Source organism: Corvus moneduloides, chromosome 5, assembly GCF_009650955.1.
Source record: "Corvus moneduloides isolate bCorMon1 chromosome 5, bCorMon1.pri, whole genome shotgun sequence".
In the NCBI taxonomy this organism is placed as follows: Eukaryota; Metazoa; Chordata; class Aves; order Passeriformes; family Corvidae; genus Corvus; species Corvus moneduloides.
The window spans coordinates 25,963,230-25,988,550 of record NC_045480.1 but is presented as its reverse complement, the minus strand read 5'-3'; the positions used below and the strand labels follow the sequence as shown (position 1 = coordinate 25,988,550).

At 36.6% G+C, this 25,321-nt stretch overlaps 1 protein-coding gene across 1 annotated transcript in view; it reads left to right on the top strand.

The window, feature by feature from the left end:
- GABRA4 (gamma-aminobutyric acid type A receptor subunit alpha4) overlaps positions 1 to 25,321 on the top strand; it is a 45,154-nt gene that overhangs the window by 7,015 nt on the left and 12,818 nt on the right. The window contains exons 3-8 of the mRNA XM_032108973.1: positions 2,701 to 2,768; positions 5,160 to 5,380; positions 5,483 to 5,565; positions 7,324 to 7,467; positions 8,859 to 9,011; positions 12,288 to 12,547. Coding sequence (XP_031964864.1) covers positions 2,701 to 2,768; positions 5,160 to 5,380; positions 5,483 to 5,565; positions 7,324 to 7,467; positions 8,859 to 9,011; positions 12,288 to 12,547 — 929 coding nt within the window. The remainder of the gene's footprint in view (positions 1 to 2,700; positions 2,769 to 5,159; positions 5,381 to 5,482; positions 5,566 to 7,323; positions 7,468 to 8,858; positions 9,012 to 12,287; positions 12,548 to 25,321) is intronic.

Sequence of the window (25,321 nt, the reverse complement as noted above, 5' to 3'; positions counted from 1 at the left end):
ATAAGATGTGATTTTTACATCTGTTTTGTCACTCTTCTGCCATCAATGTTGGACTAGCATCTAGAAGTAGACACTATTTTGTGGCCTCATAATTGTTGGAGAGTTCCTACTTCCTTCATTCTCATGGCTCATACTAATAAATATTTGAAAACAGAATAGCAGTTCCTGGAGAGTGAACTCAAACATAGTTTTATGTTTGTTTTCTTGTGCTGCTGCTATAGTATTTCTAATAGCATTAAGTTGTAGACTTGCTGATTTGGAGATTAGCTTCTTGATCTTAGCTTACCCCTTCTTTCTGAGAAACTCCAAAAAACAAAGTTGCAGAAGCCTCTGAATGGCTATTGTCCATGAAGCTGTAATGATTTAATAAAACAAAAGAAATCAATGTCTGAGGTAAAGCAGCTCATGCCTGTGGGAAAAATCTGTCCCTTTGCTCAATTTGGTATGATTGTAAAATTACAGTGTTCTGTGAGCTAAAGAAAAGAATATAGCATCAGAGGAAAAACATTTAAAGGTTTGGGGTTTATTTAGGGACTATTCCTATTTAGTTTCTTAGAACTAACAAGTAAAGCAGTTCCTGAACAGAATTCAGGGACTTGTCTCTGTTACTCAATAATAAGGGAATACTGAATATTGGCCTCTGTTCCTGAAAGGGATTCTTGCAGGAACTGAGTGCAATATTCAGTATTCTCTTACTATTGAATAACAAAGACTAATTCCTGTATTTTCCTTACTAAAGCTATGTGGGAAAATGATTTTTTCATTTCTGTAGAACTGATTTCAGAAATATTTCAAGTTCAAATGAAATAAATATTTATATATTTAAACCAACCCTTGATAAACTGTAATAGTGTGTTTATGGGAGATCAGTTGTAATTGAATCTCTTCTATTCCTACATACAAGTATGACTGGGCTTTTCTCTCCTGTCTTCTAGCACTGTAGATAAATGTCTTCACTTCTAATCTCTTGGAGCTCTTCTCTCCAGAAAATAATATCTTCAAGAAATGTCATTGGACTATGTTGTCAGTTAAATGAGTGATCTAAACACTCACGGATTTCCTTGACCGACGAACACTTTGTTATTTGTAGAAAAGGGAGCAGCTTCCATTTGACATGTTTAGAGAGCAACCCATTGCAAAACAAATGACATGGTCTGAAAGTGTGTTATCTGGAACTTGGGAGTTGCTTCTTAAAACCTTTTCGAGACAAACATGCAAACTATGCAACTTTCCAGGGACCTCTGAGCTACCAACTGTTGTACAGTGGAATTTCTTTAGAATTATTTTGAAAAAATGCCCGTCTGTGGAACTTAGCTTCCAGTAAAGTAATCTTTTTGACATTTAGCGGAAAAATTCTTAGCTATTCTTCTCTAAATAATTTGCAGATTCTGTAGTAAAATAATTTTACATGGTTTTCTTTCACTTTTTTTTCACAGCTTGAGACTCATTCTAGATGTCATAAGTTCAGGTTCCCTGTTTTCCCATTGCTTACTTACTTTTTTATCTTTACCATTTGATTCAAAGTGACATTTGCGAAGAATGATTTTTTTTAAATTTTTTTTTTCTTTTCAAGTGGGGCATATTCTTCTGCTGCTAACTCTGTTGAGTCTTTCCTCCTTTCAGTTTTGGATTGCAAATACTATGATAAAGCCTGAATTATCAGACTTGAGCCTCTTATCCTCTTTAGTAATTTGAGTTGTAGGGGTTTAGAAGCTGGTTGTGAATTTGTAGATCATGCATGTTTTTTCAAACAGATACTGTTTGGTAAGACCGTCAGTAGATTTTTAAAAAATTTATGATGTGAGTTAATTACCTGAATTAAACTGTTAGCTAATGCTTTGATGACAGAGTCATCGTAATTATCAGCTGATAATTATTAGCAACTTTCTAGCCCTTTACATTAGGAAGAGACCTAAATCCCAGTGAAATTAGTGCATGTATTCTTTGGTTTAAGAGGAAGTGTAGAGTGTGCTGTAGAGTGGTTGCCCATCTAAAATTTCAAGGTAGTAAAGGAAATTATACATTAAAATGAAACTGTTTTCTCTGGTGGTTGATTTGCTGTGCACAGCTGTGTGAGTGCAAAACCTCCACTCAGTGCACTGTTTTTAACAGTGTCCTGAGTATCATTAGTTCTTTCAAGACAGGCTTTGTAGCAGAATGCGGATCTTGGTTCAAACCTTCAAAAATGCTTAGACCTCCAACTTTTATTTTGGATATTAGTATTAAAGCACTTAAGTACATCTCAGGATATGGATTCAGTTCTTGATCCTGCAATACTAAATTGCTCAGTGCATGGCATGCTAATGTCTGTAGTCCAGTTATTACCAGTAGGTCCAAATATTACTAATAAACGCTTTGAGGAATGGGGTTTTCTTAGATTCAGTGCTTGCTGTTAAGTAGAATGGTGTTTTTAGTGAGCCGTTTAATTTTTTGGCATCAGTTTTCTTAGCTGTTGAGTCAACATTGGTTTTCTGAATGGGGATTTGCATGGAAATGCTGCTTTTGATTAACTTACGTGGTAAAGGTAATTGAGCAGTGCTTCTTATTTGAGACTTATCTGAATTGACCTCTGTTTGCGTTTTGCTCTTGCTCATCCACAGAACCCTGAAAGCTGTAACTGTTCACACGCCAGGATCATTTATGGGAATTGTTGACCTGCAAAATTCAAATTTTCTTGCTCACTTCCTTTTCATACATTAGGTCCTGTTACTGAAGTCAAAACAGATATATATGTCACCAGTTTTGGACCTGTTTCTGATGTAGAAATGGTATGTATTTCTGGGATTAAAATGCCATTTCCTGGTTCTGAGAAACCATTAGCTGCAGTAGGAGTGGATGCTTCATCTGTACTGTTCTGTCAATCATGCAAATTAGGCAAGATTAGTAACAGCTTAATTTACAGGTTATAATTAGATACATCAGGCCTGATTCTGGTCACACTTTCAGTGGGTTTTGGCTGGCTTAAGAAATTCACTTCATAGGATTTAAAACAGATTTTCACAGCACAGAGGCAGAATCCGGCCTTGCAGGGAGTGTCTAAGTCACTCTGTTGTGTGGAAAATGTGCAATATCTTTGAAATTGCTTTTCGTTTCTGAAACTTGTGTTATTCTCAGGTGAATAATAATGGCATCACTTCACAAATACTTGTTGATGTTTTCATTTCAGATGAATGCCCTTTGCTGATCTTTGTGCTTCTTTAAGCATCACTTTCAGCAAATGTTTGTCTGATAAGAGTTTTCATAAGTATCTGCAGAAGTTAAACGTATGCGTGACATGCATGAAATAGTAACAGAGGAGAAATATTACATTTGCATGTTCTGTTATTTGTGCCTGAATGGCTTTTGCTTTCAAGGTCAAATCCAGCAAAACTCTCATCAACTTCTAAAATACAGTGATATACCCTTAAATCATACAGCAGTTGATCTTTTTATAACATATTCAAGAAATCCCATGGAAATAACACCAGCCATATGTGCTGAACTGAAATTCTTCATGGAAAAAGCCATTTCAGGGTAGTAATTGTCTTCCCATATAGCGCCATAGTTCACTTTATGGTGCACCTGATTTACTTCTATTATGTGGAAAGGTATGTGATAGCAAGGTATTTTTATAAAGGCTACATTCGTGACAGCAGTCTCACGTTGAAAAGCCCCTTCATTGGTTATCGTGTGCAGTATTATGCTTATCAGAGTGACAAGGGCTACAAGAATGTGGTGCCAAGGAAATCTAGTGATATGTGCCTCAAATCAATGAGGGCTGCATGACCTCTCTCAGGTTTCATTTTCATGGGAAGTTATTAGTTATATTGGAGCAGGCAAAAGTGAGAACATGGACTGAAGACAGGTGAGGAACTTTACAGCAGATATTTCCCCTTTCTTCATTAGGGATTTTTTAGGAGGCTATTTAGCAATACAGGAATTGTTTCTGGAATACTCTCTAGTTAATATATACATTAGTGACCCAATGTAATCTGAATGTGGCTGCACTTTAAAACTTGCTGCAACAGTGAAGTGTGATTTGGTCTCAGTACAGGGGATGATCAGAATGTCTTTTTAGTTGCTTTTGTACCCATTTCCATTTTGTAATGAAAATGGTTGAAATCTTATATTACAAAATCTGTCATGTAGAAGCTAATAACAGAAACTGCTACTTATGAGCTATGAAGTCACCAGCAAGAAATGACACTAGAGGAGACACTTTTCATGGATTAACCGTAAACCACAGTGGAGGATACAGTCATGGAAAAGAAGACAGATATAATCCTAAGATGCATTGCACTAGTAGACATGCCTCCTTGCCAATGCAAATAGATACAGCCTTACAAGTAATTTAAATGGAAACATTATGCAGAAGAATTTGAAATTAAGTCAGAAAACTTAACAACAAAATCAAAACTGTAAGTTAGAAAGGACTTAAAGCTTCCCATGTGACCTTTTTCAATGTCACACGATAGTTTATTTTGTGAAATACTTTAGCTTCCCAAAATGAGAAATGCATTCTTTCATCCGTTCATTCACATATGATTTCTTATGATGTGCCTGTGTCTGCAGTTCTGCAGTTGTTTGCATGTTTTCTTTGGAACATCTGAGTGGCTTTTCTGAGAAAGTTAATGGGATAGTTACATACTTTAAAAAATATATATGTATATATGCAAATCTCTATATAATTTATTATCCGTGTTTTGTGGGCATGGCAAAGGACTTACTTCACTTTTCTCAGTTAAAAGCTTACTTTCCTTGAGACGAAGTTAAGTTTGCTTTTCTAACTTTTAAATGGAACTAATTATTTGTCCTGGTATTTTCAATTTAGCTAGCAGCAGCCAATCTATGGATGTATTTCCTTTAAAAACCTGTTGACAATTCTTGTCAGAGAACATTTTGTTTCCAGTTATATGCTTGACTTCAAATTCTGTTGCTTGCTTCCTGCAACCTAATTAGGTTAATTATTCCTAAATGATTAAATGTGTAGCAGTATTGTTTACTAATGTAAGAAATTAAGCTATTAAGAAGCAGACAAGACACTTTAATTGGTGGAAAGATGTTTGTGTAGTGGACTTAGGATTTTCTTTTCTAATGGTTTCTTTGGTCCTGAGGGATTTCTTCTTTTACAGGAAACACACATGCAAATGTGATCTTTGTTTTTCTGCAATTTAATACAGGAATATACAATGGATGTCTTCTTTCGTCAGACATGGGTAGATAAAAGATTAAAATATGATGGCCCTATTGAAATTTTAAGACTAAACAACTTGATGGTTTCGAAGGTATGGACTCCTGACACTTTCTTCAGGAATGGGAAAAAGTCTGTTGCACATAATATGACAGCCCCAAATAAACTCTTCAGAATAATGAGAAATGGCACCATCCTGTACACAATGAGGTATCTAATGTGTTTGTTTGACTTCTTACAATTACTGTATGCAAAAGTTGTACTGCCTAGACAAAATGGCAACCAGAGACTATTTAATTTGTTCCATTATAGGCTTACAATAAGTGCAGAGTGTCCCATGAGATTAGTGGATTTTCCCATGGATGGTCATGCTTGTCCTCTCAAATTTGGGAGTTGTAAGTTGCAATTATGAAATTTCTTGTAACTACAGAATTTAAATAGTAGACGTAAATTTTGAGCAATTACTAGACTTTCTGAATATATACAGATATGTCTTGATATGCAATCCCTATGCAGACAAAACTCCTGTTAAGTTCCTTGGGACTTCCATTTAGGACCGCAAAAATTAAACCCAGAGAACTAAAAAGCAGGTGGTGATTCAGCTGTTACGTTAAACCCCACTATTCTGGATACGTGGTTGCTTGAAATACATAGTTTTTCTTGGTTCTTGGGGAGGAATTGGATACTCAGTGAAGTGAGAGATTCTCTAGAGAAGACAAACTTGGCTTAAACCAGCAAGGTAAAAGACACCTGGGGCAGCAGGTTAGCTGACTTTCTCTACAGGTAGTGGAAGCACATTGGCATCTTAAGAAAGAGGTGTAGGTTATGTGCAGAGATGTAACCTGTAGTTGTAATTGTTGTTCTGCTGGCCTGTAAGAGGAGTCTGCATGGCAAGTTCAGACTAGATAACTTTTTAACTGGTGAGAAGAATCTTAGTGCAGATGACTCTCCTTTTCTGCTTTGAAGTCAGATGTAGATTTTTGAAAAATGTACAAACCTTGGATAGAAGGAACAGTTTGGGACATCTGCATAACAAACAAGAGAGGGTAGTTGTGTTTCCCTGATGTGAATCCAAAGCAGAGACCTCTGAGACCCCTGGAGATGATTGGTGCACTCCATTAACTATCTTGTCATTCTTTTAAGCCTTCTTGGTCACTGACTTCTCTGCTTTAGACCCTCTGATGGCTGGACATTAATCTGTTTTCCTTGACCCCAGAGCTCTGAAGTCAGAAATGGCTGGAGAACCCTCAGAGATTTTCCATAGCATAAATTTAGCTTATACAGGTGGGTAGTCAACCTGAACAGGGGTATTAAAGACACTGCTCTGATATGATTTTTCATCCCTGCCACAGTGAGACTGGAGACCAGGTGCGGCAAGATTTGTCTTTGGTATCAGCTGTATGATAGGGCTGCTTTGATAGTGGGGGCTCATCCACAGTCATAGCTCTTCAGACAGAATCACCAGTCAGCAGGAATTGTGCTGAACCCTAGTCTGATACTTCCCACAGCGAAACTTGAAATAACATGTAGCCATTTCAAATGTAAGACTGATTTGATTCAATTTTAACAGGAGTTTGGACTGTGTAGGGATTGAATGCTAGCCCTAAGATATGTCTTTTGCATTAAATGTAAAATGTTTCTTTGTGTGTGCTTATTTTGGGGCTGTTGTGAATTTTTTACTGACCTCTGGTTTCTGGCAAATATTTTAAACAGAAGTTTAAAATATTGTAGTTTTTAGTGCAGTCATTCTTTTCTATAAAGAAATGTGCATCCAATCTTCAAATATATCCTCCCAAATATATCCTCCCTCCTCTTTTTTTTCAGATTAGTATATTTTAACAGTAAAATTTCAGTTAGAAATTGCTAAAATAAAGACAAACTTTGCATGCCCAGTAAGGGCTGATCCAGAAGGGATTTGTGTTTAGTCTTCACATTCATATGTGAAGTGAATTTATGTGTGACACTTGACATATTTATTATGATCTTATTTATTCTACTCCGAGGGTGGCTTTTTGGGGGTAACTTAACATGAAGGGTATCTTCTGAAATTGTTCATGTGTGTTTTACTGTTTGGTTTCAGTAGGTTTGGCTTGGCTTCTTAGTAAGGCATGAGAAAAAGTTTTCTATTTATGCAAACTGATGCTGTGTTGTAGATGCTTATCCAAAGAGTGAAATGATTTATACCTGGACAAAAGGACCTGAGAAGTCAGTGGAAGTTCCTGAGGAGTCTTCCAGTTTAGTTCAGTATGACCTGCTTGGGCATACAGTATCCTCTGAAACTATTAAATCTATTACAGGTAGGAATCTCATCAGTAAAAATCAACTTGAGGTAAAACTAACCTGTAACATTGCCCAAAACTTTTTTCCTTTTTCTTCCTGTAAGTTATTCTACAGAATGTCATAGGGTATGTGTTAAGGGCTGATAGTGTAAATCTGAATTAGGTTTCTGTCCTTGAGATTTACATTTGCAGATTCATTACAGTAGATTGCGACAGTCTTTCAGAAAGCTGGAATGAGATCATTACTCCAAGGGACAAAATGAGCATTTAATCACTGCTTAAAATGCAGTTTGAAGAGTCAAGAGGATGCCTGGGTGAGGAAGTAATTTCTCAGCACTGTCTCCACGTTATGTGCAAAAGACTTCCTTTGTTTGGGAGTGCAAACAGCCCAGGATAGAAGAACAGCATACAGAATGGGTCATTAAAATCATAAAAACCCTCTAGTCAGATAAGGGTAGGCACAAATACATCAGTCACAATAGATACTTCTGCTGATTTGTGCTGTAAGAAATAAGGCAAATGGCAACTACAGGCATCCAAAATGAGTGAAGTATCACTGATGAGCAGTGTGGTGATAAACAAGCATATTCCCAAAATATTTTTAAAATTTGGAATAATTTTCTAAGCATCAGCAGGTTTGGGTGTTGTGAGATAGTCAAAATGAAACTAACAAAGCAAATATATTTGATGTATTTCTCTGTGGATGTTTTTACTCATAGATAAAATGGCATTTTGCAATTCACTAGAAATTTACTTTTCAGCATCTAGATTATTATGAGTTAACAAAAAAATGTCCTTGCTGTCCCTAAAGGCTCATTCTGTAGTGCTTTATTTAGACAGTTTATTGAGTTTATGGTAAAACTGCTTTTTTGGTCTGTTTGCTTAATATGAATGATGACATTTTAGATAAATTTAGAGTATTTTTAATCCTTCTCAATGATTTTTGCATTTGTTTCATTATCATAGCAGGGCTGACTTATAAACCTAGCAAAAAGCTGAGATGCTTGCATAACGTTTGATGCGTATCATTGTTCTTATTGTTTTATTCAGCAGGTAGGTACCACAATGTTATGGATACTATGGTAGGTAGATAATTTGTGTCTTGGGATTCTCTTCTTCAACAGCTGTCAAAAAGATTTTTAAAACCATGTCTATACTGTAAATTGTAATCCAGTATTAGCTGTATTATAGTATTTTTGATATCAGCTCCTGGATGGCACTGTAAGGACCTGCTGTTTCTAGGATTGTTTAAAAAAACCTTTCATTCATTCTTGTTCTAAAGAAGATATCTTTGTGTACATGTTAAGTAATATGAATAACATCACCTTAAACAATCCTAGTTGAGAGTCTGAAACATTTATTCTGCAACACAGATTTCATACACAGAGAAATATTTTCTTTTTTTTTAGGTGAATATATTGTTATGACAGTTTATTTCCACCTCAGACGGAAAATGGGTTATTTTATGATTCAGACCTATATCCCATGCATTATGACCGTGATCCTCTCTCAAGTTTCATTTTGGATAAATAAGGAATCTGTTCCTGCTAGAACTGTATTTGGTAATTATTTCTTTTTTTACTTTTTCTTGTACTTGCTCTTTTAATAGCTCTCACTAGAATAGGGCTTTTTAGTTCCTTGGGGTATGCTCCATGCTGTTGCAGAAATAAGGGAATAATTTAAATTCACAGGAAATTTTCCTATTGATGTATGAAGAATGTTGTTATATGAATCCTTGGACTCTGAAGAGAAACTTGGAATATATAATCTGAAAGGTGGCCTTGTCACCTGTAGCAAATGACTGCTCAGCTCTAGGGATTCTACCTGCTTGAGGGAGCAAACTGGAAAGATCTTGCTCTGAGTAATACACTCAAGTCCTTAGTCTACATGCAGTCCAGGTTTATCTTCCAGTGGACAGTAGTGTAAGTACTTGAACTCACACTTTATAGAATACTTGTAAAATAAATTGATTTGGAGTGTGAGATTTTCAAATGTCTTGTTATGAGGTATCTGTGTCATCAGTGGAAGCTTGCTATGAGTAAGGCTTAGATTCTGTTACTGTAATTTCATATTTAGTGCTCTTCTTTCCTTTCTGCCATTGCCATCATGAGAATGGATTACAAAAGCAAAATGATCACAAGATATTAAAATTGCCCTCATCAAAATGCAGCTTGAATGAGATGCTACAGTGAAAATAACAGAAAATCTTCTGTGGAAGACAAAGTGTAGGAATCTAAATGGAAATACGTTTCCTAACAAAGAAATAGGATAAAAACATTTTAAAAGCAGCATTTATAGAACAATGTCTTGACTTCATAATGCACTGTAGTCTAAAGAAGGAAGAGAATGTTCTACTAAAAGTGTTTCTACAGACTGATAGATGCTGTCAAGAGTGATAGGAATTAATGTTTTTTAGTGATGGCCCATTCAAACATGTAACTGGAGTCAAAACACTGTATCACAAGTGAGACAAGGTTGATGTTTATAGGGAGAAATAACCTGTAAACCTATTAAGAACCCCACTAACTTTCAACTCAATTGTTACATTAGACAAACTGGTATATCACTTCATATGCCTTTGCAGTGGTGTTAAATAATGGTACTTTTTTGAATGGAGTATTGCTATAAACTGGAAATATAGAATTTGTATTTACAGAGCAAATGAGTTTTTTCATACAGAATATGGAGCAATAAATGTAATATGTGTAATTTCATGTATGTGAAGCTAAAAAAAAAATAGTTTGGGCATCCACTAACTTACAGATAACTCACTAAAATGCATTTGATAGCAACTTACTGAAAATATGGCAGCAAGTGTCTTCCTAGTTTTGAGACAAATTATGACAGGGGCCCTGTTTTCCAAAGGTTTATTTTTAAAAGAGAAAAAGAGATAGGCAAGAGATAGGAAAGAAGCCATAATACTGCTCTGGTACCAGCTTTCTAGAGGAACTGTCAGAAGAGGCTAACCAAAAGATCGTTCCGTTGGACACTGCAGGATTAGGGAGAACTTGGCAAAGGTAACATGAAGGACTAAGGGACATCGGTCCATGATTTCTGCAGTCAGAGCTTCAGACACCTGAAATCTGGTGATTGTGGGAGAGTGGAAAGACAGCATTATTTTTAGAACAACTTTTAACCATATAAAAATATATTAATAGTATTTGAATATAAAAATTAATGTTAAAACTTAATGTCTATGTGCATCCTAAGTCAGAAGCTTGTCAATATTTAGCTTTGGATAAATACAGTGTATGTGCAAATACAATATTTTTACCAGAAGTTAATTCCCGACCCTGTAAATCCCTATGACATATATGGGCAGTTGTACTGGCAGCTCCAAGTCTTCCAGAAGAATGATTTAATAGGGAAAAATCTGATAAAGAGTGTCAGTAAACTATAATATTGTCACAGCCTCCCGTCTCATCCTTGTTTTTGCTTACTGTTTGGTCATTTATTTCACTTTATCATATTTTTACATTTATTAAACAAGTGCTTTTAGAAACAATTCAGACAAACTTTTGGCTTGAAGTGGATGAAGATCCGCTCAGGTCCTTAGAAAGGATAGGGCTAAACAGGGATGCGTCTCCTCCAGGGGAAAAAACAAACTCAAACAACTTTTCATAATTTATTCTTTTTCTAGGACTTAAACATTTTCAGTGGTGTGGTTTTCAACACCGTCCCACTGAAGAAGGTTTTGTGAGCTTGCATCTGTATTTTTTATCCTCTTGAAAACTCTGAGATATCCTTTGAGCTCTCATGACCTGGCTATTACTCTTTTTTTCATTTTTCTTCTTTAGTGGGAAGGATTGATTTCATGGTGACCAGTTCTCTGTATGGCAATGTGTAGGTGAAGCTTTTTTTAATCATATTACCTTGATGGAATGCCATCATTTAGCAAACAGGGATGTGGGGAATCTGTTGAAAAACATATCCTTAATGAGCTTAAATTCTTCTGAGCTAAGAATTGCATCTTGAATTAGAATGGGTACAGTGTTCTTTTCATAAGAGTAAAAACATGTCTATTTGTAGTCACTCATCCTTGAGGTTATCATGCTAGGATTTATGCAGTGTTCACTACATTCTTGGGGTTTTACTTTTGTATGATATGGGATGTTTTTTTTGATGAAAACAGAGAAAAAAAGACCTCATTCATTTGTTTTAATACAGCATGTATTTGCATTTGAAGTACTACCATGAAGTGGCCGTATTTTGAGTTCAGTGTTCATGCTTGCACACTTTTTAATTAAAGTTGTTCTTTCAGAAGATGAAATTCTAATTAAATTTCATTGGCTGTAAAAAAAGGTGATATTTTCTTAACTAACAGAGTTTTTAACATAATATTCTTCCTTAGCACCAAAACAATTTGTCATGATTTAATGGCTCCTGGATTACGAGTGTGATCAGAGGCACAGATGCAGGGTAATAGGTGGCATTCAGAACCCTTTACAGGAAAAGTCATGTTTTTGTTGCCATCTGAGGAGTATTCCCCAATTTAACAACTTAAATTTTATTCAAATGTTTAGAAAATAACTTGTAAAAAATTCTACTGAACTTCATGTGAAAAAAAAATGAAACAAAGGCTTCTGCGTTTTCTTCATGTGAACTTCAGGTGATCTGCTGAAGCCATGGCTTCCTGTGCCTCCTTTAAAAAGTGGTTAACTGTGGGCTTGGCTGCTCATGGATATGTGACGGTTGCCATGACTTAGATCTAATGCAGTGTTCACAAGCAGCAGAGAAAGACTCACAAGTGATTTAAAATTCTTTGTTTGAAACTGCATGCCAGTTCTTGCTTTGTTTTACTTTGATTCAACAGTTCTTTGGCTTTATTTTTTTTGAAGGAATAACCACAGTGTTGACAATGACGACACTGAGCATCAGTGCAAGACATTCACTGCCAAAAGTATCCTATGCTACTGCCATGGACTGGTTCATAGCGGTTTGCTTTGCCTTTGTGTTCTCTGCTCTTATTGAGTTTGCTGCTGTCAACTATTTTACTAACATTCAAATGGAAAAAGCCAAAAGGAAGACGGTAAAGTCCCTTCTTGAATTTCCAGTTGCTCCAGTACAAAGAAAAAGAAGTACAGAAGAGACATTCATGGTACGTTTTCAGCTTACACATTTTCTGTGTTTTTGGTAGTGTTTCTTGGTAAAAATTGGCCTTTAGCTTCTTCCCAGGTTCCCTTTGAGCTAATGATGCAGTGTACATCAGCTTAATGGAAGGCCAATACTACACTATATTCAATTATAAAAACCTGTAAAACATGATTCAGTTCTTATTTGCATTACTGAATAAACACAGGGGAGAGGTGGTTATGATGTCCATCCATACCTGCAGTCTCTTCTATGTTTATTTGTGTTTTGGTGAAGGTCAGTTAGGATGGGTACCTTGAGGAAACTTCATTTCCTTTTGCACTTTGATTCTGTATGGACTGATTATTAGGCCAAGATACTGCAGATTGTAAGGGCAGCATGTTATCTTATGTAGCTAATGTCTTTAATGAATTAAAATATGTTAAAGCATTGCAGTTGTACCTTGGAGCACTTCCCTAAACATCACAGTTCTCCTTGCATTGGATGTATTGCCTATCAAGAGCTTTCTTTCTTTATCAGTTACAATTTCAGGAATTTTTGAAGAATGCTGGATGGAAACTTTTTGCCTACTATAGATATCATTTTCATGTAATTTTTGTATCTTTGCACAGTAGTTCACCTCAATTCCTGATAAGTTTTTGGGGCTCTGTTTAACAAAATGCTTTCTTGCTTTCCTAGTGCTTTGGATTAAGTGTGACTTGTGTGGGAGCTGTTTTAGTGTGTGGACTAGTTAATAAGAGCTTGATCTCATTTCCAGTAGAGTTCACTGGTGATTACCCCTTCCTCCCTTTTCCCATTCCCAATAAGTGGTGCTTACTCTCTGCTACATCTATTCACGAGGCACACAGCTAACAGAGTCATTGCAGCACCTGTCCCAGCCGTGCAGTAGGCCAGTACTTCCCAGCCATGACTGACTCTTGGCAACACCACTCAAGAAGTGAGACGCTGACTGCAGCATTGTAATTGACTTACTCTTCCTGTCAGGCTGACTTTGTAATTTCCTTTGGCTGAGCCAGGATTTCAGAAGTGCTGTTTTAGACTAACTCTTGTTAATTTTGTCTTCTGTCTCTTTTAACATCTCGTTTGTCTCCTTCCCTATTCATCTTCTCATTTTTGCCTTCCCACTCCTTCCATTTTCTATTGCTGCTCAGCTGCTGTCCACCCACTTCCATTTTTCTTCCTCTTCTTTGCTCTCCTACTGTAGATACTGTTTTCAATCTCCTGGCTATGTTGTTCTGTTAGCTCCCATTTCTGCTTAAAAGGATAGATGTGCTCCTGAAGGGTTTGTTATTTGTCACTCCATTGGCTGCTGGCAAGAGACAGGAACTAAGAAATATGTTTATAGTAGCACGTAGTTCACCTTGTACACAGAGGTATTAGTGCTATGAGCTTATGCTAAGCTTCTTGACTGTGCAGCATGAAGTTTAGTAGAGTATCTTGGTTGCTCCTGAGGAGTGTTAGTAAATACTGCTTTTGGTGGTTGGTTTTATTTGCATGCATAGGAAAATAAATCACATAAGAACAGTTTAATCCTGGGTTTATTTATAAGATTTTATTTAAAACAATAGGAAAAACCAGTAGTTTTCTCAGGAAGGCGAATAAAACTGTTATTCTCATGGAGGCTTAAGAAAACTCTTTTGATTCATGGACTGAATTGCTTTAAGTTAGTAGTGTATAATGCTTAGCCATTTATACATATTTTGGAGAAATTTCTCTTTTCTCTTTTTCTTTCTGTTGTTGTTATTATTATTATTACTATTATTATTTTAAAAACAGCAGCAACATACACAGCTTCACCCAACCTGAAAGATAGATAAAATGAGATGTGAACAGTTCTATTCCACTGCTTAATTAATACTGCCGTGATAAATGTGGTAACGTTCTCACAGATTGGAAGATTTTAAAAGCACTCAAGGGAGCAATCTACTCAAGGGGTTACACATTAATGTTATGATTATGTAAGTGAGTGATAGTGTTGATTTTACCTTGAACAGTTATTTTTTTTCACGGCTTTCTCCCTAATTATGCTTATACTAAGACTTGAGACTGCTCTTCCAAGACAGCCGTACAAGATGAGCCCACAGCTACTGTTACAAAGGCTTAACTACCATGCAATCCTTTCTATGACTGGAGGATTACTTCTGGTCTCCTGCTGTGCAGAACAGAAGCTAGGATTACTTCTCTGATTCTCTAGAACCTAACATAGATGCTACACTCTGCTTTCCAACCTGACATGTAAAATACTCCTTGCTATATTTTTCTTATAAGGACTAATCTAGAATTTTCTTTATTTCTTATTATTATGTATTATATTATCTTTTATTATTATTATATTATTTCTTTATTCCTTATTATGAATCTGATTTTTTGTTCTGCACATATACTGTCTAGTCAGTGCTGATTTACTAGAGATAATGAAATCTCAGATTCCTTGGTACTGAGATTGGTGGTGAGTTTGTGGTGCACAAAGAATGCAGGACAGTAGCTGGGCTGCAGCATGTCATCTGTAAGCAGTGTTTCTTAATGTAAATCTACATATTTTTTCTCCATAGATAAATGATAGGCTTGATTTCTTGACCCAGTTAGTGTTTAAAAAAATTTCTGTACTATACTGGCACTATTGTGATAGAAATTCTGTTGATAGCAGTACAATTGCCAGAGCTCAAGGAAAAGTTGTGTTTTAAACTTGAAACTTTTTTCAAACAGACTTTGCCTATAATACTAAATTTGCTAGTCTCCCAAAATTAAAGATTTTCACTTAGCCCAGGGAGGAAGTGTCTGCTAATTGGGAAAGAAGATGACTGAACACAGTTCTTTCTGTTGTATATCTCACCATTTGCAACCTGATTGGATCTTCTACTAATTGGCGGGGGGAAATCTCTGTGTTAAGCCTATTAGACCTATACTTTAGCCTGCCTTGGAGTGGCTTACAGGTGTGTCTGCCTGCTTTTTTTGCAAGTGGGGTGCCATCTGTATAGGTCCCCTGAAAAATTACAGAACAATTGAGGTTGTTAAGGAAAAAAAATACGGTGATATTATACTTTTAAATAAGGGTTTTATGAGCTGTTGATTCTGCATTATTAACTGGATGGTTTCATGCATTTGACCTTTTTTTTCCCTCAAGTAACATGGGGGGATTGTCCTTGAAGGATTCTGTGAGGGAGCAAGTTGGGTTATGAAACTTGATTAGCTATGGAACATGAAGATTTTTCTATCTGATAATATTAGAAATTAGGCATAATAATAGTAAACTTCGGTAAAATAAAGATAAATTGCACATTATTAGAAGTCCTTTTTTTGACAGGAAACCCACAGAAATAAAGTGGGTTTTCTGTATTGAATCAGTTCATATAATATTACTCATGCTAATTAGAATTTTTAGTGGTGGGTTATTTTTCTCTTCTCAGTCAAAACCACTTTTTTTAATTGTCTTGGATCAAAGGCAACTCCTATCATTTATCATTATGATCAAATGATTTGGATATATTATTTCACATTATATATTTCTTCACTAGAACCAATAAATCTTTACTGTAGCCAATGTGGGCTATCTGCTTTTCTAAGTTATTCTCTTATGTAGTTATATTTACTTTTTTGCAGCTAGATGATGGGTGTGACTGATGCATACACTGATTAAAGTAAGCATTAAATGCAGTTCAGAGGCTAGCTAAGTAGTCTGAACTGTGTCAGTTCCAACAAAAAATCATGGCATCAAGCTAATTTACTGGGCTGAGGGTGGCAAGAGCAAGCCTCCAATAGCTGCAGATGCAGTGCATGTTCCTTTATCACTTGATTTGACTTTAGCCATGATAATCTTCAATATTTTTTAATACTCCTTCCCCTCCCTACCCCATTTCAACTCTTCTTGATGTCTTTAACTTCTTGATACAAAGTTAATGTGTTTCAATAAGGAGTGCAGGTCTGCAGTAGACATCCCAGGAGTAGGATCCAAGCTTTTTTGAGGTCTCCCTTGAGTTTACAAGGGACTTGGACAGACTTTCTATCAGGCACAGCAGGATAGCACTGAAATATGTCTAAGCCAAGAGAGGTAGGTTACACCATGGTTACCTGTGATTTCCTTGTTTTGGGAGCAAGTTAAAATGCTTTCTGGTTAGAGGGAATGAACCTATCCCTAAATGTTCTGAACTACTTTCTTTAGTATAAGCAGAAATGTTGCTGCAAGTCAATGTGTGATGGAAATGAATGATTTATAGTTTGTTACTGGACTCCTGAGTCTATTTTTATGCTTCTGTACTATTTCCTTTTTACTGTGTTCCTATGAAGTTTATTTTTAAAGACCTACCCAGTTTTGGAAATGAAGAATGCTAGTGAAAAGTAGTCTTCAAAAAATAGACTCCTAAACACTGGTAACATGAGCTTCAACCTCAGCTGTTTGTTAAAAGGGTGCAAAACTTGGGAAAAATCAGGTCAGACTCAAAAAAGCCCTTTTGAATGGAATTATTTCTTCAAACTCAGTCACAAGTAGCTTGTAACTGTCGATTTTCTTCCTCTTTTCTGAAGACAGTTACATGTCATCTTGTCTTCAGCAAGCCCTGTAGCATCTAATGGGGGAGCTCGGCGGTCAAGCTCTTCACTGCCATGTAGGCACACACTCCTCTCCTTGCTTGGGTGGTATGTGACTGGCATCCACCTCGCAAGTTTACAAGAAATGTTGTCATGTGGACAACACGCTGCTTTTGTGTGATTCAGATGTATTTTCTCTTGTATGAAATACTTGTCTTGTATGGACACAGCTCAAATTATATGATGGGGATGGGAGAGGAGTGGAGATCCTCTGGCAGCCCTTGGTGAACAGACATCTAGAGCAGTTAATCTGGCTGATGGCCAGCTCTGTTCCCCAGACTCCTGACTTACAGAACAAAGATTGGGCCTGATAAATTGTTCTGATGGGCTGCATACAATCTTGAGGCTATAGGTACGATACTTCTTTTTTTAGTGTGTGTGCCATTTTTTTGTTGTTGTTCTTAATCCCTGAAGTTGATTAATGATGAGATGTCAGCAGATAAACTCTTGTCTAAGGTCTAGATTTGAAGTGAAACAAAAAATTTTAGCATCTGGATGAAAACTTCTGTTTGAATATATAGACTATTCTGTAATAGAGAGGTACAAAAAATGTACCAGGCCTAGAGTAGTACCACTTCGTTACTTTGCTCCATCTTTGGAGTAGTAGAATAATAGCTTCCTTTGTCCCGACAAATAGTGAAGTGGAGTTAAACCCTGCTCCCTCATATGTGAAAGGAAGTATCTGATGAGCAGCTCAGTCTTGATGGCAGTACTTGGGCCACAGCTCTGGTTACTAGACTCCTTATGGGGATGCATAGCCCATCTCCTTTGTATGACTTAAACAGTCCTGCAGTTAGAACACCATTTCAGTTTTTAAATGTAATGACCAGTTTTTTCTGCTTCACTACTTCTCCACTGCCTAGGGTGTTACGGTTTGGGTTTTTTTAGGGCAGTGGCATTTAAAACTCAGATCCTAATGAAGGACGTCAGGATCAAGAAATGCATAGAGTTCATCTAAATATAAGGACAGGACCATACAAATGGAGGCTGCTGTGCCATGTGAATAATTTCTTTGACATGTAAACAGTTTTCTGCTGCTCTAATTTCATTAGTCAACATTTTTGTTGTTGATGATTTACAATCAAGATATGCTAGCATCAGGTTTAAGTAGGATGAGAGTGGATGCAGGTCATAAACAACTGGCACATTTTGTACTAAATGCTATTTGAAAGGTAGAACAGATTGATCGCCTGGGAGAAGGCTGCACTGACTTAGTGGGAAATTTGAATGTTTGGATACCTGAAGATACAATAGATCCAAACCAGTTCATAAGATATTTTGTTAGCTGTGATGCTCAGGTTAAATGTTTTGTGGGGCTTTTTTAGCTTCCTTGATTTTATTTGCCTTTTTGTTGTTTTGTTGCTTTATATTTTGGGGTTTTTAAAGGTTTTTTTGTGTTTTTTTGTGTTTTTTTTGTTCGGGGCCTTTTTGTTGTTTGTTTTGGTTGTGGGGTTTTATTTTTGGGGTTATCTAGTGTGTTGTTTGGGGTTTTTTTGGGTTTTTTTGCTTGTTTTTGGTTGGTTGGTTTATTTTGGTTCTTTTTTTTTTAGTTTTATTTTTTACTTGGTTACTTAGACAGTCCTACTGATCAACTGGCACTATACCTAATGTATAAAGTGAAATATGTGCTCAAGCAATATGATTTGGGCATAAATGTGAGGCATAAAGATTAAATTTTTAAAAAAAAATATTTCACATAATATGTCTTTTTCAATAGCACAAATTAAAATGCTATATTAAAAAATTTTGTCTCTCTTCAACAACCTAATGTTACTCTACCTTTAACATGGTTGGTTGTGGAATGAATTTAACTGTAAGTAGAAACATTTCTCTACTGCAAAGTGAGCAAAGTAATTAATGGAAGTAGGCAATGTAGTATGGGATTTGTGCCTAGATTCTGACCCAACTTAACTGTGATGTAAACTCCAGTGAATTCCAGAATTCAGTTATAATGAAGGTAAAAAAATGGCAGGGTGTTTGATCAAATCGCTGTTGCAATTTAAAGGTGTGCAATGAGTTATTTTCTTATTTTCTTTCTTATTGCAACACCTGGCTGATAAAAAATCCTTCTGGCATGCTATCTCCTCCAAGCCTTACTAGAAAATGTTATCATTGATCATTCTTCAATTTTCTGTAAGTATTAGAATGAACTGTCACAAAGTAGGCAGGGAAATATGAAGGATATACTTGGCTGTTACTCATTTGATGCTAAAATGCCTGACAGTGTTTACTGTAAGTAGTGGAACACTTTATTTAAATAGTATTAGGATAAGACATCTCTTTTGGGAACCAAAGCATAATGCTGTTATTTTAAAAAATACGACATCCCATTGTTTTTAATTCCAAAAATATATGTGAATGCCTTTCTCTGTCATTGTGATGATCTACTAGAAAAAAAAAGACTACTATGCTCCAAAAAAACCATGTTCCTTATGTTTTTTTTCATTAGCATATACAATGCATGTTTCTGTTTAATAATAAAAAGTTATTTTCATGCCAATACCAGTTGCAGGCATTCATATAGGTCTTACATTGATATAATGGCAGTTTCCTCCCTTTTTTTGATCTTTTTTTTGTAGCGGGAAATGTTACGTAGTCAAAAAATATGTGGTAGTATTTCAGAAACACTGAGTCAGGGCAATTCTTTATGGTGACAAGGGTAAAATTTTGAGATTGTTCAGCATCAACCCTTACACTGCAAATTGTTGGGGAGTTTATAGTTTTCCCTGCGATGCTTAGTATTAAGTGATATCTTTGAACACAAGACTCTTCATATTTTCTGCTTAAACCTTTTAATGTGTTTATATTTAAATTTTAGTTTTGTTTCCCAAAGTTTTCAATACTGGTGCGTCCAATGACACCAAATTGCATTTGGGGTTCACAGCTGTGTGTGAGATTTCTGGCTGGCTTTACTTTTATACTGGGAAAATTGGAATCAGAAGAAATAAGCTTTGAGCGGCTTGGGAAGATCTACAGGGCAATGAGTGTTCCAGGCATTTTCAGCAAACTACTAAAGCAAATTTAACTACAGCTTTAAGGTCAATGAAAATTGAAAGATCCAGAAAATAGCAAAGGTCTTTGGTTCCTAATCAGCCATTCTTCTTCCTTTCAGAGATGTTACACAAATAACCACCACAGTTCATTAGGACATGATTTAGGCTAATAGATTTATTCCCCACCACAGTTATGTTTTCAGTTCTTTTATTTTTGTCGTAGTATATTTATATAGCTTTAAGAATTTTAATATATAAAGCTTTAAGAATTGTGCACACCAGTGCTTAAGAACCATATACATGCATACTTACATTTAATACATATACATGCATATATATGTTTGCATGTATAAGGCTTTTAGGCAGCATACAGATGGATGTGTTTATTTGGCAGAAATTTGGCATCCATTTATTAAAAAAAGTTTCTTGTAATTTATGTTTCTTTAATAACCTCAAATTTACTTTTCATCTACTTAGTGCACTTTTAGGCACGTCTAGTGGTAGAACATAGAATGGAGTGCTCTTCTTACCTCTTTTCCCCTCCCATTACATGATTCAGATTGCAAAATGAGCAAAGTGGATAGTGGACTGGCTCTTAAAACTTATCTCCCCTTTGTTTTTCCTTTCCAAATAATTTGCACTGCTCTCTGCACTGCTAGAGCTATGACATAGAATTCATTGTGTTTTGTGGCAGGTGGAGCTTTTACTTGGTCATATTCCAGGGCTCTGTAAGGCAACCCAAAATCTCTAGTATTATTGCAGTAAAATTCTGATTGACTGGCTCTACAACACAGTAGTAAACTGGGGTAGATTTCTCCTCCAAGTTTTGCTTTTGCTCGCAGCAGGTCAATATGGTGACTCAGTGGGATCTGGGACAAGCAGCATTATTTACACTGATGACAACATGCTGCTTTCCCTGATAAATGTCAAATAGTGTGGATTTGGCAGGTTATATACAATGTCCTCCCAGAAGAACAGACTGTTTTCTTAGGAAGGATTGGTAAGGATAAAAACCACTATGGTAGATTTTAATAGGAAAATATTACTAAATTATCATACAAACAATTTCGTTGTTGCAGCTAAACAGTAAGTAATGTCAGACTTTTGGTTGCTTTAAGCCTTCCAATTTTTCATGAATTTTTGTTTGGATTAATTGAGTTCTCCCAGTTTGGGAAGCCCATGCTGTCATATAACACATTACTGACTCTCCTAAGTATTAATTTACCGGTGTCTCATGGAAGTTTTAGTAGTGCTGTCATGAAAGACTCTAATTGTATTCTTGGAAAATTAACAGAAAAGCATAAAGATGTTTATTGACTGTTCACTTTTAATTTCATTCTACTAACACCTCATTGTTACATGCCTGATTATTTTAATGAACAATTAAAATTCTTTGCCGTTTTAAAACTGCTTTGACTGTGTTGCCCTTTTCAGGAAATCTTTTTTTTTTTTTTGACTGATTGGTTTTGTGTTCGGGTTTTATTTTTTTAAGTATGCAAAATGGTTATTAGACACCTGAAGGGCTTAATTACTAAATTTCCCTGGGTGGGCATGTGCATTACTGACTTGCTGCTTCTTAAGTGTTTGCCATGCATCTTAGGTGTATACCTACCCTGTTTCAATTCAGTGGCCAGCATGCCTATAAGATACAGCCTCCCGCAAATCCCACATGGGAATCTGAGCAGACTTGAGTCCTGCCTTTTCAATATTGGAGGATTAGATTAGTAGCCAGACTGCTAGGTAGTCCTTGGCATGTTAAGTTCCTATTGAAGCTGCTCTTGTTATGTTAAATAATTTATATGGGGCCAGGGAGAAGGAGAGGAATTGATTATGGAGCCAGCTTGACTGTGCATGCATTGTGATGGGAGGGCAAGATTGAAGTGTGGAGAATGCAACATGTATAACAAGGAAGGATGACCACTTGTCCTAGAATATCCAGTGGCTTGGTGGGGAAATGCTTGAGATGTGAAAAGCCTGTGTTGATATCCCTGTGAAAGTCAGGGCAGATTTGAGAAGTGGTCTATTACCAAACCCATGTACCCATCCTGGTTGCTGGGTTACAGTAGAGGATGACAGAGTCTTTTTGTGAGTGTCTTTTTGCAGTGTGACTTAGCTGTCTCACCTCAGGAAGGAGCTCAGAGCTGGAAGCGCTGGATGCAGTTGGGTGGCTCCTTCTGCAAAGGCATGAAATCTAGGCTGTGATCCTACCCGGGGCATTTCTCTCCAGCTTTGACAGCTGCTTGCTAGATGTCAGTGTGTTAGCTCTCTCTCCCACTAGCACTGGTACCAGATGGTGGTGTTGTGACTTGTAAATTCTGTTGTGCATTTATCCCTGGGAAAGAGAAGCTACTGCTTTAAATATTGTACTACCTCAGTCCCAGAGAGAGGTACCATTTTAGTGATATCCTGTGGCAAAGATCTGTTGTGAACTAGAAAATGTATTGATCTGCAGCAGTGAACTCTCCACTTGAGTAAACAAACAGTGCAAAAGCAGCCCTGGAATCTTGCACAGTGACGCTGTGAAGCTCTGTCATAGGGTGAGGCTGATGCAGGTCTTCAGAAGTGTCTGTATATCCAACCCCACAACTGCTGAGCTGTTTTCCAAAGAGTGCTGAGGCAGATTAGAAGAATACATCTGAATTGTATTGCCAATATATGGTTCTAGTTTTAATGTGTGCCTATTTTTCAGGAGTTGATGATGGCTGTGCTTCCTAGTGATCAGAGGGCCTAAGAAGGGGATTTTCCATGCGGAGTACTACTGATACTCTGTTAGCTCAGGCAGTAAGAGCTGCTTATTTTAGTTTCACATCTCAAAAGGATGTGTCCATCATAAAAACTATGAAGAAATTTAAAATTGCAGAGACTGATATAAAGCTGCTCTGTAGAGCACTAACAGGCTATAGGAAGATGCTCTTGAGTTGCGTGAAACAGCTGACTGTACAGTGCTATACCAACACAAGAATTTCTCACAGCTTGCAGTGTTCTCACTGCTTTTGTTTTTAAATACAGTCCTAAGGATTAAGTTCCCTGAGTCCCTGCTAATCACTTTTACCATTGCTGCATTCTTCCCAGGACTTGGCTTGTGACTTTTAAATTATGTTCTTGTTTGTTTTACATATTCTAGGTTGGCCTTATCATAGGAAATATGTGGCGTGGTTGTTACCAGCTCTCTTTGTTCTATAACAAGATGACTAAGTTTGTCAGTTCAGTACTGCATATTGCTGTGCTGATGATCCCCTTCCCTTGAACCTCAGCTCAGCTGCTGCACGCTACTTCAGTTCATGCTAAATTTGCAATCTTGACTTCATTGAAGTGCAAAATTGCCTTGCTTGTCAAAAACTGGTAATACATACAAAACAATCCAGTACTTTATTTTTTTTGGCTCAAGTTGAGGCTTACATAGACTTAGAAATAGTTTCAGAATTTCCACATTATGTGAGCAGCTGTTTATGGTGTACAAACCATGTTAAATATTGAAGAGTGTCGATCGACTCATATTTGTGCATCATTTTAGTACTGTAGTAAACAGCAGTATCCATCAAAGTTGAGCTTAAATAGAAAAGCAAATGATGTATGAGTTGATTTTTGGCAATAGATTTATTGTAGGGGTTTTTTTGTTTGTTCTATACATTCTGTCATAGGAGCTGACCATCAGACTTACTCCACAAATCTGCCACAGTAATTAAAAATAAATTGTATAGATTTATCCTGACCTATGCTAACAGCATCTTTCATTGTCTTATTCATGGTTAATTGCATGTGAATCCACTGGTCAAGGGAAGGATACAGCATTAATTACCGCATTTTACACACACTTTTAAGAAGGCTGGTTTAGATGTCCTGTCCTCATTCCAAGTGAAATGGACTTTCTGTTCTAGTACTAGCAAAAGGGCATCTTGCATCAGGACATTATATATAGGAAGAATTTGTACTCAGTGGTTCTTTCCCTAATTTAGTTCTTTTAAAGATAAAACCCATGAGAAATAGCAGTGATACTTAAAATTAAAGCAAAATCTCTATGCCTTTTAAAGCAGTAAATACTTCAAAGGCTTTTGGCATAGTGCATGCTATGTGACAAAATTTGTCTGCCTGAACCTGAACCTATCCTACAGCCTCCTTCCTCCTCAGTGAAGTATGCTTATGCATAGGATGGGAGTTTTCTAAACCTCTTTCACTGAGAACATTTTTGGTTTTCTTTTCTTTTTTTAGTTGTATTTACTAATGAATTATTCATTTCACTGGAAAGGAGGAGTGATTGTCATAGTTGTATTTACTAAAGAATTATTCAGTTGGCTAGAAAGGAGGAGTGATTATCAATCTCTCCTGAAAAAGACTGTATTCCACGTTTTCCCATATTTGGTCAATTCCTTGGCTTTACTATACTCACCTATCTACCTCTGGCATGATCAAAGTTTTGGTGATAAATATTTCAACTCCCATCGAGGCTGGAATTTAGTTTTCACTGTTGCCAATCTTGGCTGTTAAAAATAAAATAGGCATTAGAGTACCCCAGCCAACCACAGAGCTTTAGCCAATGAAGGTGTCTTACAATTAGGACAATGTATATATTCTTAGATTATTATCAGAGCCCTTGAGAACTTTGTTTCTGCATGGACAGGAATCATGTGTTCAAATCACTCAAAATTTTGAAACTCATCCATAGTGTTTCTGCCAGTAAAGGTTCAGAGCCTGAATTCTCCTGACAGGACAATAGCAAGAAGGTTTCCTCTTGAAGGAGGATATATCAGAGCAAAGTACTTACAACTTTGGTTTGGTGGTGGTTATGATAAGAGTTTCTGGTTTGTGTGGAATTGGTTGGACCAACTGGTTGGACCTGTCAGATGGATAGGCTATTTCAAAGGAAGGGTGAGGCATCATTTATGTAAGTAGAATTTGGTTTTTTTGTAGAAAGGCAGTCTTTATCAGACCTGTTAAGCCTGGCTCTGCATCGTGTAATAGACTGGATGTTATGGTATTTTCCAGGCTCCCATTTTGCATTCCTGAGCTACACAATTTTAATGTCTCCCAAAAGTCTTACTGAAATGTCTCCAGAAAATCAGAATCTTTCTCAGTCTAGAGTGAGAATGTAAAAAATGTGCACTCGGCATTTCCTGTGGAGCCCCGTCTGGACTAGCACAGCAGTCCTGTTGGCTCAGGACAATTGAGTGGTTTCCTGACTTGCCCTCATAAAAGAATCATTACTT